The sequence below is a fragment of the Carettochelys insculpta genome, chromosome 1 (genome assembly GCF_033958435.1).
Source record: "Carettochelys insculpta isolate YL-2023 chromosome 1, ASM3395843v1, whole genome shotgun sequence".
NCBI classification, from domain to species: Eukaryota; Metazoa; Chordata; order Testudines; family Carettochelyidae; genus Carettochelys; species Carettochelys insculpta.
The window spans coordinates 339693298-339706138 of NC_134137.1; the positions used below are offsets into that span (position 1 = coordinate 339693298).

The following is a 12841-nucleotide window of genomic DNA, read 5'->3' on the forward strand; positions in this document are numbered from 1 at the left end:
AATCCATCTACTAGCTAGATAACTTTAAATTTCATAGTGTCTTAATAAAGTGAAACTCTGACCCCGTGGACATTTCCACCCTCATTTTTTTCTCTTCAGAAAAGGGTTCCAAGAAAATTATGGCATAATAAGCTTCATTTATCCTAATCATACTTTTTGTTCTTGGAAAATTGCCAAATATGAATTGGAACTATAGTCACTTTCTTAGCCATTTGAAAGGAATAGATGCTTTTTTCTCTGGTAACAAAAAAGAGAGGGTGTGTGTATTTTGACCACAGTAGGGTAATGGGCAGGGTGAAATAGAATGAAAATGCATTAAGTGATAGAAATTTAATAACTATATTCCTGTAAAGAATTTTGTATTTTAATAATAAATATGAAGCCCACTGTGTGAGTTTAAATCAGATGATTATTTGACTTTCAATATTACCATCTTTGTAATGAGTATGAGATGTAATTTTAATGCCTAACATCCTTCATAACAAACTGTAAGATTTGACTTGATTTGTAAAATCTGAACTAAAATACAGCATCACTGACACCCAAGAAAACTCAACGGATATAACTTGCATTTTAATGGACTTCCTCTTTTAGCTTTTATAGGTTCTTGTGCATATAAACAGCGATGAAAGGAAATTCTCAATCAAAATGACAAAAGTAAGTAGGTTAGCTCAGTGTTAAAAATCCTACATATTGTTAGCATTTTACTAGGGATAGATAAAAATAACCTGAATTTCCATGAATATTTGAAAAAAAAAATTCCTTCATGTTTGTATTTTTTTTCTATTTTGCATTGGTTTACATGCACTCATCTAGATATGACCAAAGTAAAAATATCAAGGTGCTATAGGAAAGAATATTTCTGTTCCATTTCCAGCTCAGCAGGAACTAAAAAGTTCTAGAAATATCTCAACAAAGGGTAGTCCTGCAAGATTTCCACCCAGATTTCTATACAATAGTTTCTTTTAGGTTTGCCAATTACTATTATTAATGCCATTTTTCAGGTGAAATATTTCTTAATAGGATTAAAAGTGGCACAAAATAAACATTGTTATCAAGACGAAGAAGAATTTGAAGGAACACAGTGCATATAGGCCAAATCTTAAGACTAGCCCAAAGGATGAGTGAAAAAAATAGCATTCTTCTTTCAGGCAATACAGCAGCTTTGCAGAACATGCTACACAGCCTTCATGAAACAGCAGATGAAGGGCAGCAGCCTGCTTTGGTCCCAAGAAACTTCTTCTAAGGCACAGGTGGAAGATTTTACATGAATATGTGCACTGCCGAACAGGGAGCCTCTGTCGGGATGAGCTCTGTGCTATGTTGGTGGACACAAACTCACACCTCCACACACATGCAGGGCTTGCCTTGCTTGTCTGGATCTGCCCTTTAATCCATTTTCTTGATATAGACCCTATGATGCACACTTTGCTAGGATCACCTTGAGTCAATCTCAGGGCACACACTGAAGCCAGGCTTAGCAAACGAGCAGGGGTAACACACATTTACTAAAATGTGAAAATTGCTTATGCCCACCTTAAATGCAGTCTGCAAGGGTGTGTTTGTCATACCTTGACCACTGGAGCACAAAGTGTATGAATATGAAAAGTGAAGTGTACTCTGGGCCATAGCCTGCTCTTGCTTTTTATGCAAAATTATCAGTGGTTTTATTGACCATTCTGCTCGGAATAAACACAAGGTAAGGAAACACCTGTCTCTGCTAAGATGGTTGTACAGCTAGACACACCATTATTACAATGGTTAAAGTTTTTACAAACAATTCCAGACTAAGCAGTGACTTAGTAGTTACCATAAAAAATGTCATTCGTGTGTTGCCATTAAATGTTGATCTATACTTTCAAAAGCTTTTGACTTTGCTTATCACTTCCCTAAAGCTTCCATTGGGTATATTTTTTTCCTTCAGCCGTATAAACTGTTATCATTCACTATGTTGCAACGAAAAAGAACTATAGTCAATTTGGTTTCCAATAACATTTCTTTCAGTTTTCAAACCTTCAGCATTGATTTAGGCTATGCCAAAACTGAACCCTATACCAAATTGCTCTGTTTTATCACTTCCGTGTAAGAGTTATTGACAAGCAATCCTATTTCAGGTTCAAAATATTTTTCTGGCCCATCTTGGTTCAGTCTCTTTCAACATTCAGTTATACCATTTTTGAGGACTGTGCTTCATTTGGTGATTCTGTCTCTTTTCTGTTTGGTATTATGAGAAGCAATCCTATTCTGGGCACCTCCCATTTTGCTGGCACAACCAAACCCTTACATTGAGTTATGGTAAGAGGACTATATATACCAAATTTGGAGGTCCTAGCTCTTACCATTTAGAAGCAGTTCTTCATCAAACAGGCAACTCTCTATAATATATAGCAGATGAGGAGAAAAAGTTTAAAACTTAAAAACGAATGAAATACATTTTTGGAACAATCAAAAGCTTATGGCGTGATTCTCTTCTCACTTATACGAGTGCAATTCAAAAATAATGCCACTAAAATCTGTTGGGTTCAACTGGAGCACAAATGGTGACAGTGAGAGCAATATTAGCCCCACATTAGCATTATACACTGAAGGGTTTACCAAAAAGTGTTCATCTCCACTAGGTGAATTCTAACGCAGTTTACTAATACTGGAGCAAAGGATTCAACTAAATTCCCTGCAGGCATTATCAACAAGATGAAAGCAATGTTTAATATGGCTAGTTCCCTTTGTCAAGACCTGTTTTCTTTCTTTGGTGCTGTCATGTGTGAACAACTTATAACCTAAAGAGACACATCTCTGAGTATCAGAAGATCTAAGAGGATGATACTTTGAGATGAAGAAAACTCTCAGAGCAGGCTGGTTCATTAGCAAAATTTGAAGTGTCATTAGACATTGTGTTTTCTTAATGTCACCTTCAAATCATATCTTAAGGGAAATACAAAAGAGAAGAAAAAGATTTGAGTAGTGTCTCCAGAAATGTAGGGTGGGCAGAGGGAATTTACTTGCACCAGAGTTCTCAGGCTCTTCCATTTTCTGAGCCACAATTTAATAGATAGTATCCTGATAATAATAATAATAATAACATCCTTCGTACAAGTACAGCAACAGTTGGCATGGACAATTAGTATTATGAAATGATTGGATGTATTTATGTAATGAGTAGAAGAGCCATGTTATGTAACCAGCAAGCTCTTTGCACACTACCATCTATTGCTCCATCAATCTCCTTGAATCTATATAAAACATATTAGCAACTGCAGACTAGTAATGCACTAAGAATAATGATATATGGGAACACTCACATGACACATTTATGCCATACTTTTAATGTGTTTTTACTCTTTACTTGTTAAAGAAAAGATCAAAGTTCTTGGCACAGTTTGAAAATATGCTTAAATATTCCTGTCTCTTTAAATGATCCTTTTAGTTATTTCACTGATTATGGAGTGGGGCAAAGGAGGAGGTGGACAAGTGACATGAACAGAATGGAGAATGACAGTGTATTCTGTGGATCCTTCTTCTGTATAAAAAATTCAGACTCCTTTCTTTTGCAAAATGGAAAACAAGTATTCGTATATTCACCCAAAACAGAACACTGCCAGGCTAATAAAATAAATTATATCTTTATTATCTGAATGAACATGATTCATCCACCTGTCAAAACTTGTAAAACAAGTAATGCAAGGAAATTAAAGTAGATCTTTTCATTGAATAGAGATGTGTTTTAGACAGTCATTTATCCTCTGCTGATTCTTGTGCAGTCTGCCGCTGAAACTTAATTTTACCCAATGGTTCATAAAACATCTGTTTTAATCATTCATGCAATTTCACTCTTTATTTTGCATCACTCCAACCAGCACGACATTTTAAGAGATCAGGATATATCAGAAGATCCCAATACGTTAACACTCTGCCAGACAAATGCGAGGTCAAACAATATGCCGGCTGGAATGATATCTTGTGCAGTTTTGCCACTTTCCACTTCAAGCACCTAACTGACATTTACTTTTGTGTTAAGGATACAGTGTTTTATGTCTTGAGGTCAATTTTTCCCATTATCCCCATACAGCCTTAAATAGCTTTCAGTGATCTTAGTAGGTTCCTTTGTTTTTACAGTGGAAGACAGCATAATCATGAAGTGACAGAATAATGAAAGAAAAAAGCAGTCCAGCAATACTCATACTCAGCAAAGTCACTGCCCTCTTTTCCTCCTACACTTAGGCAGATAATGGAAACTGATGAACAAAACCTACACACCATTCTCATCTGAATCTTTGAATGCTGCAGGCTTGCAAATGAGCAGACTTGCAATCTTAAGAATGGCTTCCTTCGGCATGTATGGGGATTTGATGATCTGCTGGTTGAGATTCGAGATAACTGAAGTATCTGGAAATTTATATAATCCATCTGACTAGGATCATGGGAGTTTTTTTTTTTTCCTGCCTTTACTTACTTGCTAAAATGGCTTGCGTACTTTAAAACTTTACTTTTGTTTTCTTGTGTACATAAAACCTCCCTACTATACGTTATTTTGCAACTACACCCTTAGGCCACATCTACATGACAGCTCTAGTTCAAATATCGTATTTTGAAATAACGCACCTACACGCAAAGTGTATTTCACAATAGCACATAGCTATTTTGAAACAGAATTTTGGGGTCCAGAGTGCTATTTTGAAACAATGACATTGAAGCCCATTTTGGTCTATTTCAAAATAGACGTTATTCCTCGAGAAATTAGGGTTACCACAATCGAAACAATGCAGCTGTTATTTTGAATTTATCTCAAAACAATGTGTGGGTGTGGGTGTCATTTAGATGATGCCAAAGTTATTTTGAAATAATTACTGTTATTTTGCTGTAACTCTGCCATGTAGACATAGCCCTGCAGATAACCAGAAGGTAAGTAGAAAATCATTTATAACAGTGGAACTCTTAAAAACATATTGCATACATTGATCCAAAACTTAAGATGGGATACTTCAGTCTGCCCCAGTAACTTCAAGGAAGTTACACTAATTTCCACCAGCTGAATATATGGCCTTCAAAGTATAATTTGAATACGCACATAAACCTTTTCTTTCCTCAGTCTCCAGTGCCCTGACATGTATCTGAAATTCAGTCTAGTATCTTGTTCATTGAGAAGTTGATTCATCACTCTATCCCTATTCAGTAAAACACATTCTTAAGCATGAAAGCACCTAACTATCAGCATGTGTTTGAGTTGTTTACTTAATTGTTTAATTAATGGATCACGGTCCAAATTCTCTATGATTGTACACTCACACTCAACTTCATCCTGTCCAAAAACTCACAGGACTCTTGCATATTCTAGGATTGCTTCAGATACCATTAGAGTCAATGTGCATCTTTCCTTTGGCTTAATGGATTTTGGATCAGGCCTTCTGTTCATTTCAACTGGCAAGATGTTTAAATTACCTTTTATTTCTGTTTTATATGTGTAAATATCATGGGAGTGAAAGAATTATAGGAGATGCCAAAACATTTTCTGCCTCCTTTGTGTGCTCATTAATTCTTGACGTGGGCAATTACATATAAGTATACAATCTTTCCAGAAAATACATTTGTTTCTGCTGCTTGTTGTGGGCATCAGTAACATTTAGGGGACAACGAAGTGCCCATCAGGCAGGAGCACCCAATACAGAGCCAATCACCAGGTAACCTAATCAGTACATCTGGCCTATAGTAAGCTGCCTAAGAGATCACGCCACCTGATTGGCTGGAAGAATCAGCAGCCTGGCTCTTAAAAACAGTACCACCATCGTCATGAGCACAGTGTCTGGTCAAAGCATACACCATGGTTGCAATAGCTCCTGTGCCTTCTTGACGCCAGCCCTGCAATAGGCTTGTTTCAGTCTTGGATTAAGGCTTGCTTCCATCTTGCCTCATTCCAGGTTAACTAGAGCCCTGATTGCTGCTTACACCTCAATCCTGACTCTTCCCGCAGAACACTTTCAGAGATGTTTTAGCTATTTTATTATAAATTTATGACTATGATTATTTCTAGAGTTGCAGACGCTTGAGATGTAGAGACTGCCTTGCTCAATTTTATTATCTTAAGCATTTCAAGAATGCAATCCCTGCTCTGACTCAGTGCTTTAATTCCCTGACTTTTAAATACTCAGTTCATACAGCCAAATAATATAAGGGCTCTAAAATCAACAGCAAATGAAGTCCAAGGTGATGAGCATCTCAGAAACCACTACCTCCTTGAACTTATCAGACAAAAATAAGTATATAGAAAAGCAATTCCAATTATCAAAATTCCAATTAACATATTTTTATCATGTATTAACTTTTTTTAGAACATGCATCTTCAGAAGTTCTATATAAACTGAGTAATTTTGTCTGAGTACATTCAGGCACTTACTATATACGTAAGCACGAGTCATTACATTTGTGTGGCATTTAGATAAACAATTTAATTGCATGCATGCTTGAGCTATTGTAATGATGTCCATAAGGTTCAGTGTAAAAACATGTTTTTATTTACAACAAAAAGCAGAAGTCCTGAAAAAGAATTATTTGAATTGCAAAACTACTGTATTAGCATTTTAATTTGTTTTTCACCTCCTGAAAGTCATTATATGAAGTACAAGAGTAACCTATCATTTTTTTTTCTAAATGTAACAACTAACTAACGAAGTTTAGTGCCAAAACCCAGGAGATTTTAGTTATGTTCAAATGTCCATTTTGGTAGTTCACATTAGGAAAAAAAAAGATAGGTTATTATTCTCTTCTGTAGAAGAGAAGAGTGTGTTATCTCTTGTGTCAAATAAATTTGAATCTATTGTGTAAATTAAAAGTCATTGTGGAACTACCAGTGAAGTAGTATTTTCCATTATCCAGAAATACATTTGTTTAGTCACAAATGCCATCCTTCGATAAACTCAGGTAAAACATTCTTTTTTCAAATATTAAGTATTGTACCTCTATCCAGTCTTTTCTCACTTAAACTCATACATCAGCACCAGCATTTAAACTCTGTTCATACATACGTTTATCAGCTGAAAGTGTTTCCCTGTTCCAATTATAAGTGTCAGAATTCTTCAGCTTTTCTTACTACACCTACGCTGTGCCACTGCCTTAGGGCTTAATTCTCCATAAAATACTAATAGCCTTTTATTCTGAACAAGGCCATGCATGACATGGAAGATCCCAAATCTTGACTTTATGACAGCCTGACCTATTCAGCAGTAAGCTTGCTTAACGATTTTCTTTTCCTTTCCTTTCTTTTTTAAGAAACCTGGTTGAAAGCCATATTGATCTATGAAGTGAAAAAGATCATACTAATAAGCTCTGCTACCCCTGGAAACTTTTATGCCTGAATCAGCAGATGTTTTATTTTGTCAGACAATACCACTTTTTGAATTTTGTGGCCAAGGGGGTTACCCAACCAAAGCATGAAGCTTCTTTGCATATATGTTCATGAGGATAGACACTGTAGTTCATTACCTGAAAAATACTTGCAGTATTTTAAAAAATGAATTTTTAAAAGATCACTTATTCAGAATGGTAGGAGAGGGAAGGTATTGTTCAGGAATTCATGTCCTACCTTGCAAGATTTTCCATATTGTGTCAGCGATTGAGCTGTGTTGTATTGCTCTTTCCTAGAAGATCTACCATCTTACCTAATGTCAGCTGGAGATAAACCGACACAGCTGGCATGTGTCTCTGTCTTCCCATTCGAAGCAAAGAGATATTATTAAATATTTGAGACATTTTATATGATTCTCCCTGACTGATACCTCAAAAAGGATCTTGTCAACTGAACAAGGAAAAGCTGATCTCTGAACATATTAAACTGGATCGCTCATCAAAAGAGCTATTTTCAAGAGCTGAATTTCCCTGAAGGCACTATTAATTAATTAATTGAGCCCTTATATAAAGTTTCTTTAAAGAGAAAAATAGTCTATTTACTTGGCATTTCTCCCCATATTTTAAATATTTACTTATTTATTTATTAGTATGACAGGTAAAGGTAATGACTTTCATTCTAGCCAAATGTTAGCGTTCATTATTTTTGGCAAGCGTAAGCGGATCTCCAAGGCATTTTGAAATAGATCCATTTGCATTAGGCCTGTGATAGGCAGCAAACATTTACAGTATTTCATATAACATATTGGAGCATGAAATGGTAACAATACACGTTAGTCAAGCAGTCATGTCATAATCATGTCCCAGATCCTGTTACAAAGCCTGAAGCCTGGGAAACATACCCTTCCAACGACACATGCCATTAGCTTCCAGCTCCTAATATTTTAGGTATTAGTATTCACATTCAGAATGAGTAGTTTACGAAGCTGAATTAATGTAATATTACATATATTATAAATAAAAAAGGCAGATTAATATTTGATTCTTAATTTTATTGCCACTTACCTTTTCTGCTGACTGTGCAGTACCGAAGAAGATTGGAATAAAAGCTAACCAAATTATGCAGGTGGTATACATAGTAAATCCAATGGGTTTTGCTTCATTGAAGGTCTCTGGAACCCCTCTTGTTTTAATAGCATATACAGTGCATGTGACCATCAAAAGAATACTGTATCCAAGGGAACAAATGAGAGAAAGATCAGAAATGTCACATTTGAGAACTCCCCTGGCATTTTCTGGATCAAGTGTCCTCTGCTCTCCATAGTCGACTACGATATGTGGTGGATCAACAGCAAACCAGACGAAGACTCCAAGAAGCTGCATGGATATGAGGCTGAAAGTGATCACCAACTGGGAAGCCGGACTAATAAACTTTGGAGCAGTGACAGATTTTTTACCTTGCTCAAATATTCTGTGGATTCTATTTGTTTTTGTGAGCAAGGCCGCGTAACTGAAGCACATGCCAAGTCCTAAAAAGAGTCGTCGAAATGAGCAGACCACTGTGTCTGGAGCTGCAATCATTAAAAAAGTGATAGAGTAACAGAGAAAAATCCCAGTCAAGAGCACGTAGCTGAGTTCACGGCCAGAAGCCCTGACGATGGGCGTGTCATTGTAGCGGACAAACGTCACGATGACAAAGGTGGTTGCAATAATTCCAAGAATAGCTATGAACACAGGCACAATGGCCCAGGGAGAATGCCATTCCAGCTTGATTACTGGGATAAGATGGCAATCTGTGCGGTTGGCATTTGGTCGCTTATTAAATGGGCACAGTTCACAGGTGAGCTCATCCACTTGGTAATGGTACCCTTCACAGCGTTCACAGTGCCAACAGCAAGGCACTCCCTTTACTGTTTTCTTTCTTTCCCCAGGCTTACAGGGCAGGCTGCAAACAGATGCTGGCTGCGTATGTTCTCTGTTAGCCCACTGCATGTCTTCTACCTATGGGTATAAAAAATTAATGAGCCTCCCATTTTCCTTCATTTATAATATCCTAATCCTGGCCACAGGTTTGTCATAAATCACAGTGTGCTGACAGTACAAATACAGTTTACCATAATAAGAAACCTGTTTCTTTCCCATATATTGACTTTATGAAAGTGTTAAATGATTGTGTCCAATAAATCATTCATGCCATGGGTTTGATGAATGTCATTTGTTTCTATTTACCTCTTACTGCAGGCCAAATTGTAAAGAGATAACACTAGGCTACTTTAAAAGCAAAAAAGTCCCACATAAAGAAATTTATAAAATGAAACCCATGCAAGTATATATACAGGTAGTTTTCAAATGTTTAAGGAGGAAATGTGAAGTATGCAGGTTTGGAATTAATTTCAGGTACAGCAAAGGACAGATTAAAATCCCCGTGCATCAATGCTGACAGAAGAAAAAGACCAGGGAAGATTCCACTTCCTTTTTACATAAGGCCATCACTCCCAGGCAGAACCTGTTATATGTTTTCACACTATAACTTGTACTGAAAATGCACAAAAATATCTTTTTTCTTCCACTTCTGCTAGGTAAAACATGTATATCCCTCAATATGATTAACAGTTTAAAGAGATGTCACAGCAGCACTTCAGTCCTCCTGCTTTAAAAATTCCAATATATTATTTTATAGTTTCAAATGCATACACACAGTGCAACCTTATTTCAAAAGGCCCATCAATCAATCCTGGAACTCTCCACGATGAAATATAACAAAAGAGGAAGTCTCCCCCACAAAAAATAGAATAAAATCTGTAAGGAAAACTCACAGATGTAAGAAGACTCTTGCTTAACTTCTGCACCTTGGACCAGATTTTGCCATCTCTTCTCAGGTTGAGTAGCATTTTGCTCTGCAAGAGGCCCTACTGATTCAAACAGAGCTACTTACAGGGTCTGGTATTACGGCAACGATGGCAGAATCTGGTCCTTTCCTTTGCACTGCATCCATGCCCCATCCTTCATGAGTGCATTATATAATTAGATTGTACGCTCTTCCATGCAGGGACTGTGTCTGCCTACTTGCCTGTGAAGTGCCTAGCATAGTTTTGGATTTATAATTTATAACAGCGATAATAATGCTTCATGTGGCATGGGTGCGTCCACCTTCCAGTGGCAGAGGACAGAGTAAGGACAGCAGGGAAATGGTGATGTATTTTGGCCGTAGCTGTTCCAGCAGTGTTTCTACATGTTGACTTGACAGTGGAGCCTCTTTTCCTCTCTTACAGATCCAGTGAAGGGTGTGTGGAGGGGAGGAGAGTAATGGGGGAAGTTGTGCCCAGGCCCAGCATTTTAAACGGGCCCAGAACTCCAGATGCAGCCACAGTAGCAGCAGCAGCAGGAGCTCTGGGCCCCTTTAAAACACTTTGGAATGCTTTGTCACCGCTTTGTGTGTGAGAGGGGAGTGGGGCAGGTACAACTGCCCTAAGCTCTGATCCTTCCACCCACAGGGACAGGGAGTCAGGACTCCCTACCACCTTGCCCCTAGGCCTGCAGTGGCTATCAGTGCCTCTGCCCTTCTCTGTACCACTTGGGACCTTCTGGTTTACTTTATTCCTCATAGGAAAAGTGCCCGACTACAATGATTTATCAAACACAAACATGCTCATAAAACTAAGTTACTAGGGCCTAAATCTTCAAAGAGATGTGTGCACTTAACGCCCATTACAATCGATGGGAGTTTAGGTGCCTAAATATCTTTGATGATTTGGATAGAAGGGCCTGAGGCAAAGCTCATTCAAGTCTGCAGGAGTATGTCTACACTGCAATAAAACACTTGATCGGACAAACTGGACAGTTTCTATGTAAAAGAATGAATGCACACAAATCAGATATCAGAAATGGCATTATACAAAAACCTGTAGGAAAGCACTTAAATCTCCCGGGCCACACAGTAGCAGACTTAAAAGTAGCTATCCCACAGCAAAAAAATTTCAAGACCAGACTCCAAAGAGAAATTGCTGAGCTACAATTCATCTGCAAATTCGACACCCTCAACTCAAGATTAAGCAAAGACTGTGAATGGCTGGCTAAATACAAAAGCAGCTTCCCCTCCCTTGGTGTTCACACATCCAGATCAACTGCTGGTAGTAAGCCTCATCCTTCCTGACTGAGCTAACCTTGTTATCCCCACCCTTGCTCTGGCTTATTTATACCTGGCCCTGCAGATTTCCATGACCAGCATCTGATGAAGTGAGTCTTTGCTCACAAAAGCTCATGCTCAAAACTTTTCTGTTAGTCTATAAGGTGCCACAGGACCCTTCGTTGCCGTTACAGATCCAGACTAACATAGCTACCCCTCCGATACTTGTGGCTAGACTGTGTCACTGACTGAGGATCATGAGGCTCAGGCTGCAGGGTTATAAAACTGCAATGTAGACTTTGGGGCTCAGCTTGGAGCCCACGTTCTGGGACCCCCTAACTGGGGAGGGTCCCAGAGCCTGGTTTCCAGGCCATGTCCAAATGTCTACACTGCAGTTTTAAAGCCACACAGCCCGAGCCTCTTGAGCCTGTATCAGTTGACACAAGCTGGCTGACACAAGCCAGCCACAGGTGTTTTATGAGAATGCAGACATACCATCAGTCTAAGGCTATTATACAATCCTCCTGATTCTGAAGACCAGCAATCATATGGTTTATAAGGAAAAATATTGCTATGAATTCTGAGTGATAACTATAAGTGCGGTATTGGTCCTTGTTGAGCAAAATGTGTATTCTTTCTTTTAATCTACAGCTATGCTGTATTTTACAAAATTTCATTCACCCTTGTCACCATTCTTGAGTGTCCCTCAAAACTCTTGAAGTTGTTAATTTATTAGAATGTCTCACAAATTACATGATCTAGTGACAACAGCGGTAATAAATGCCCATCTTCAGAAGGTCACTAGTAATGATTCATATTATAGTTTTCATTCCAGTAGATCTGGCACATAAACTATGTACCACATAATTCATGTTATAACAATATAATGCTACAAATATTGGAAAAGCTCGCCAGTAGGGCAAACTTTCTTCTTTAAAGAAATAAAATTTCATCAGTCTAGGCTTTTAAGCCTAGAATTATCAAAAGGAGTTTGATTTTTCAAGGCTTAATAAATGTACAGAAAAATAGGAAATAGGAAATACATGATGCAGGAGTGGGTGGGAATGTTTTATCCTCCATCTTACTTTATTTCTCCCCAGTTTTCCTGTCTGATTTTTAAGGCTGAGCCCATGATAAAATCCATGGATATAGATTGCTCCAAACATAGAAAAAGGGTCCCTGACAGACAGGAAATTCTTTGAGTCCCTGCTTATGGGATTTTCCTTGAATCTTTAAACCTTACGAGAAAGAGGAGATTGCTTCTCAAGAAGAAGAAATAGTAAACAATTGAGCCTTCTAAATCCAAGGATACCCCATAATCATCAAAATCCTTTTCCCTTTACTGGGTTTCACATGTAGCACTGCTTCTATAGAAGCACT

At 37.8% G+C, this 12841-nt stretch overlaps 1 protein-coding gene across 1 annotated transcript in view; it reads right to left on the bottom strand.

Annotated features, from left to right (window-relative positions):
• GRM8 (glutamate metabotropic receptor 8) overlaps positions 1–12841 on the bottom strand; it is a 531151-nt gene that overhangs the window by 66257 nt on the left and 452053 nt on the right. Inside the window, exon 8 of the mRNA XM_074984122.1 lies at positions 8401–9336. Within this exon, the coding sequence (XP_074840223.1) occupies positions 8401–9336 (936 nt within the window). The remainder of the gene's footprint in view (positions 1–8400; positions 9337–12841) is intronic.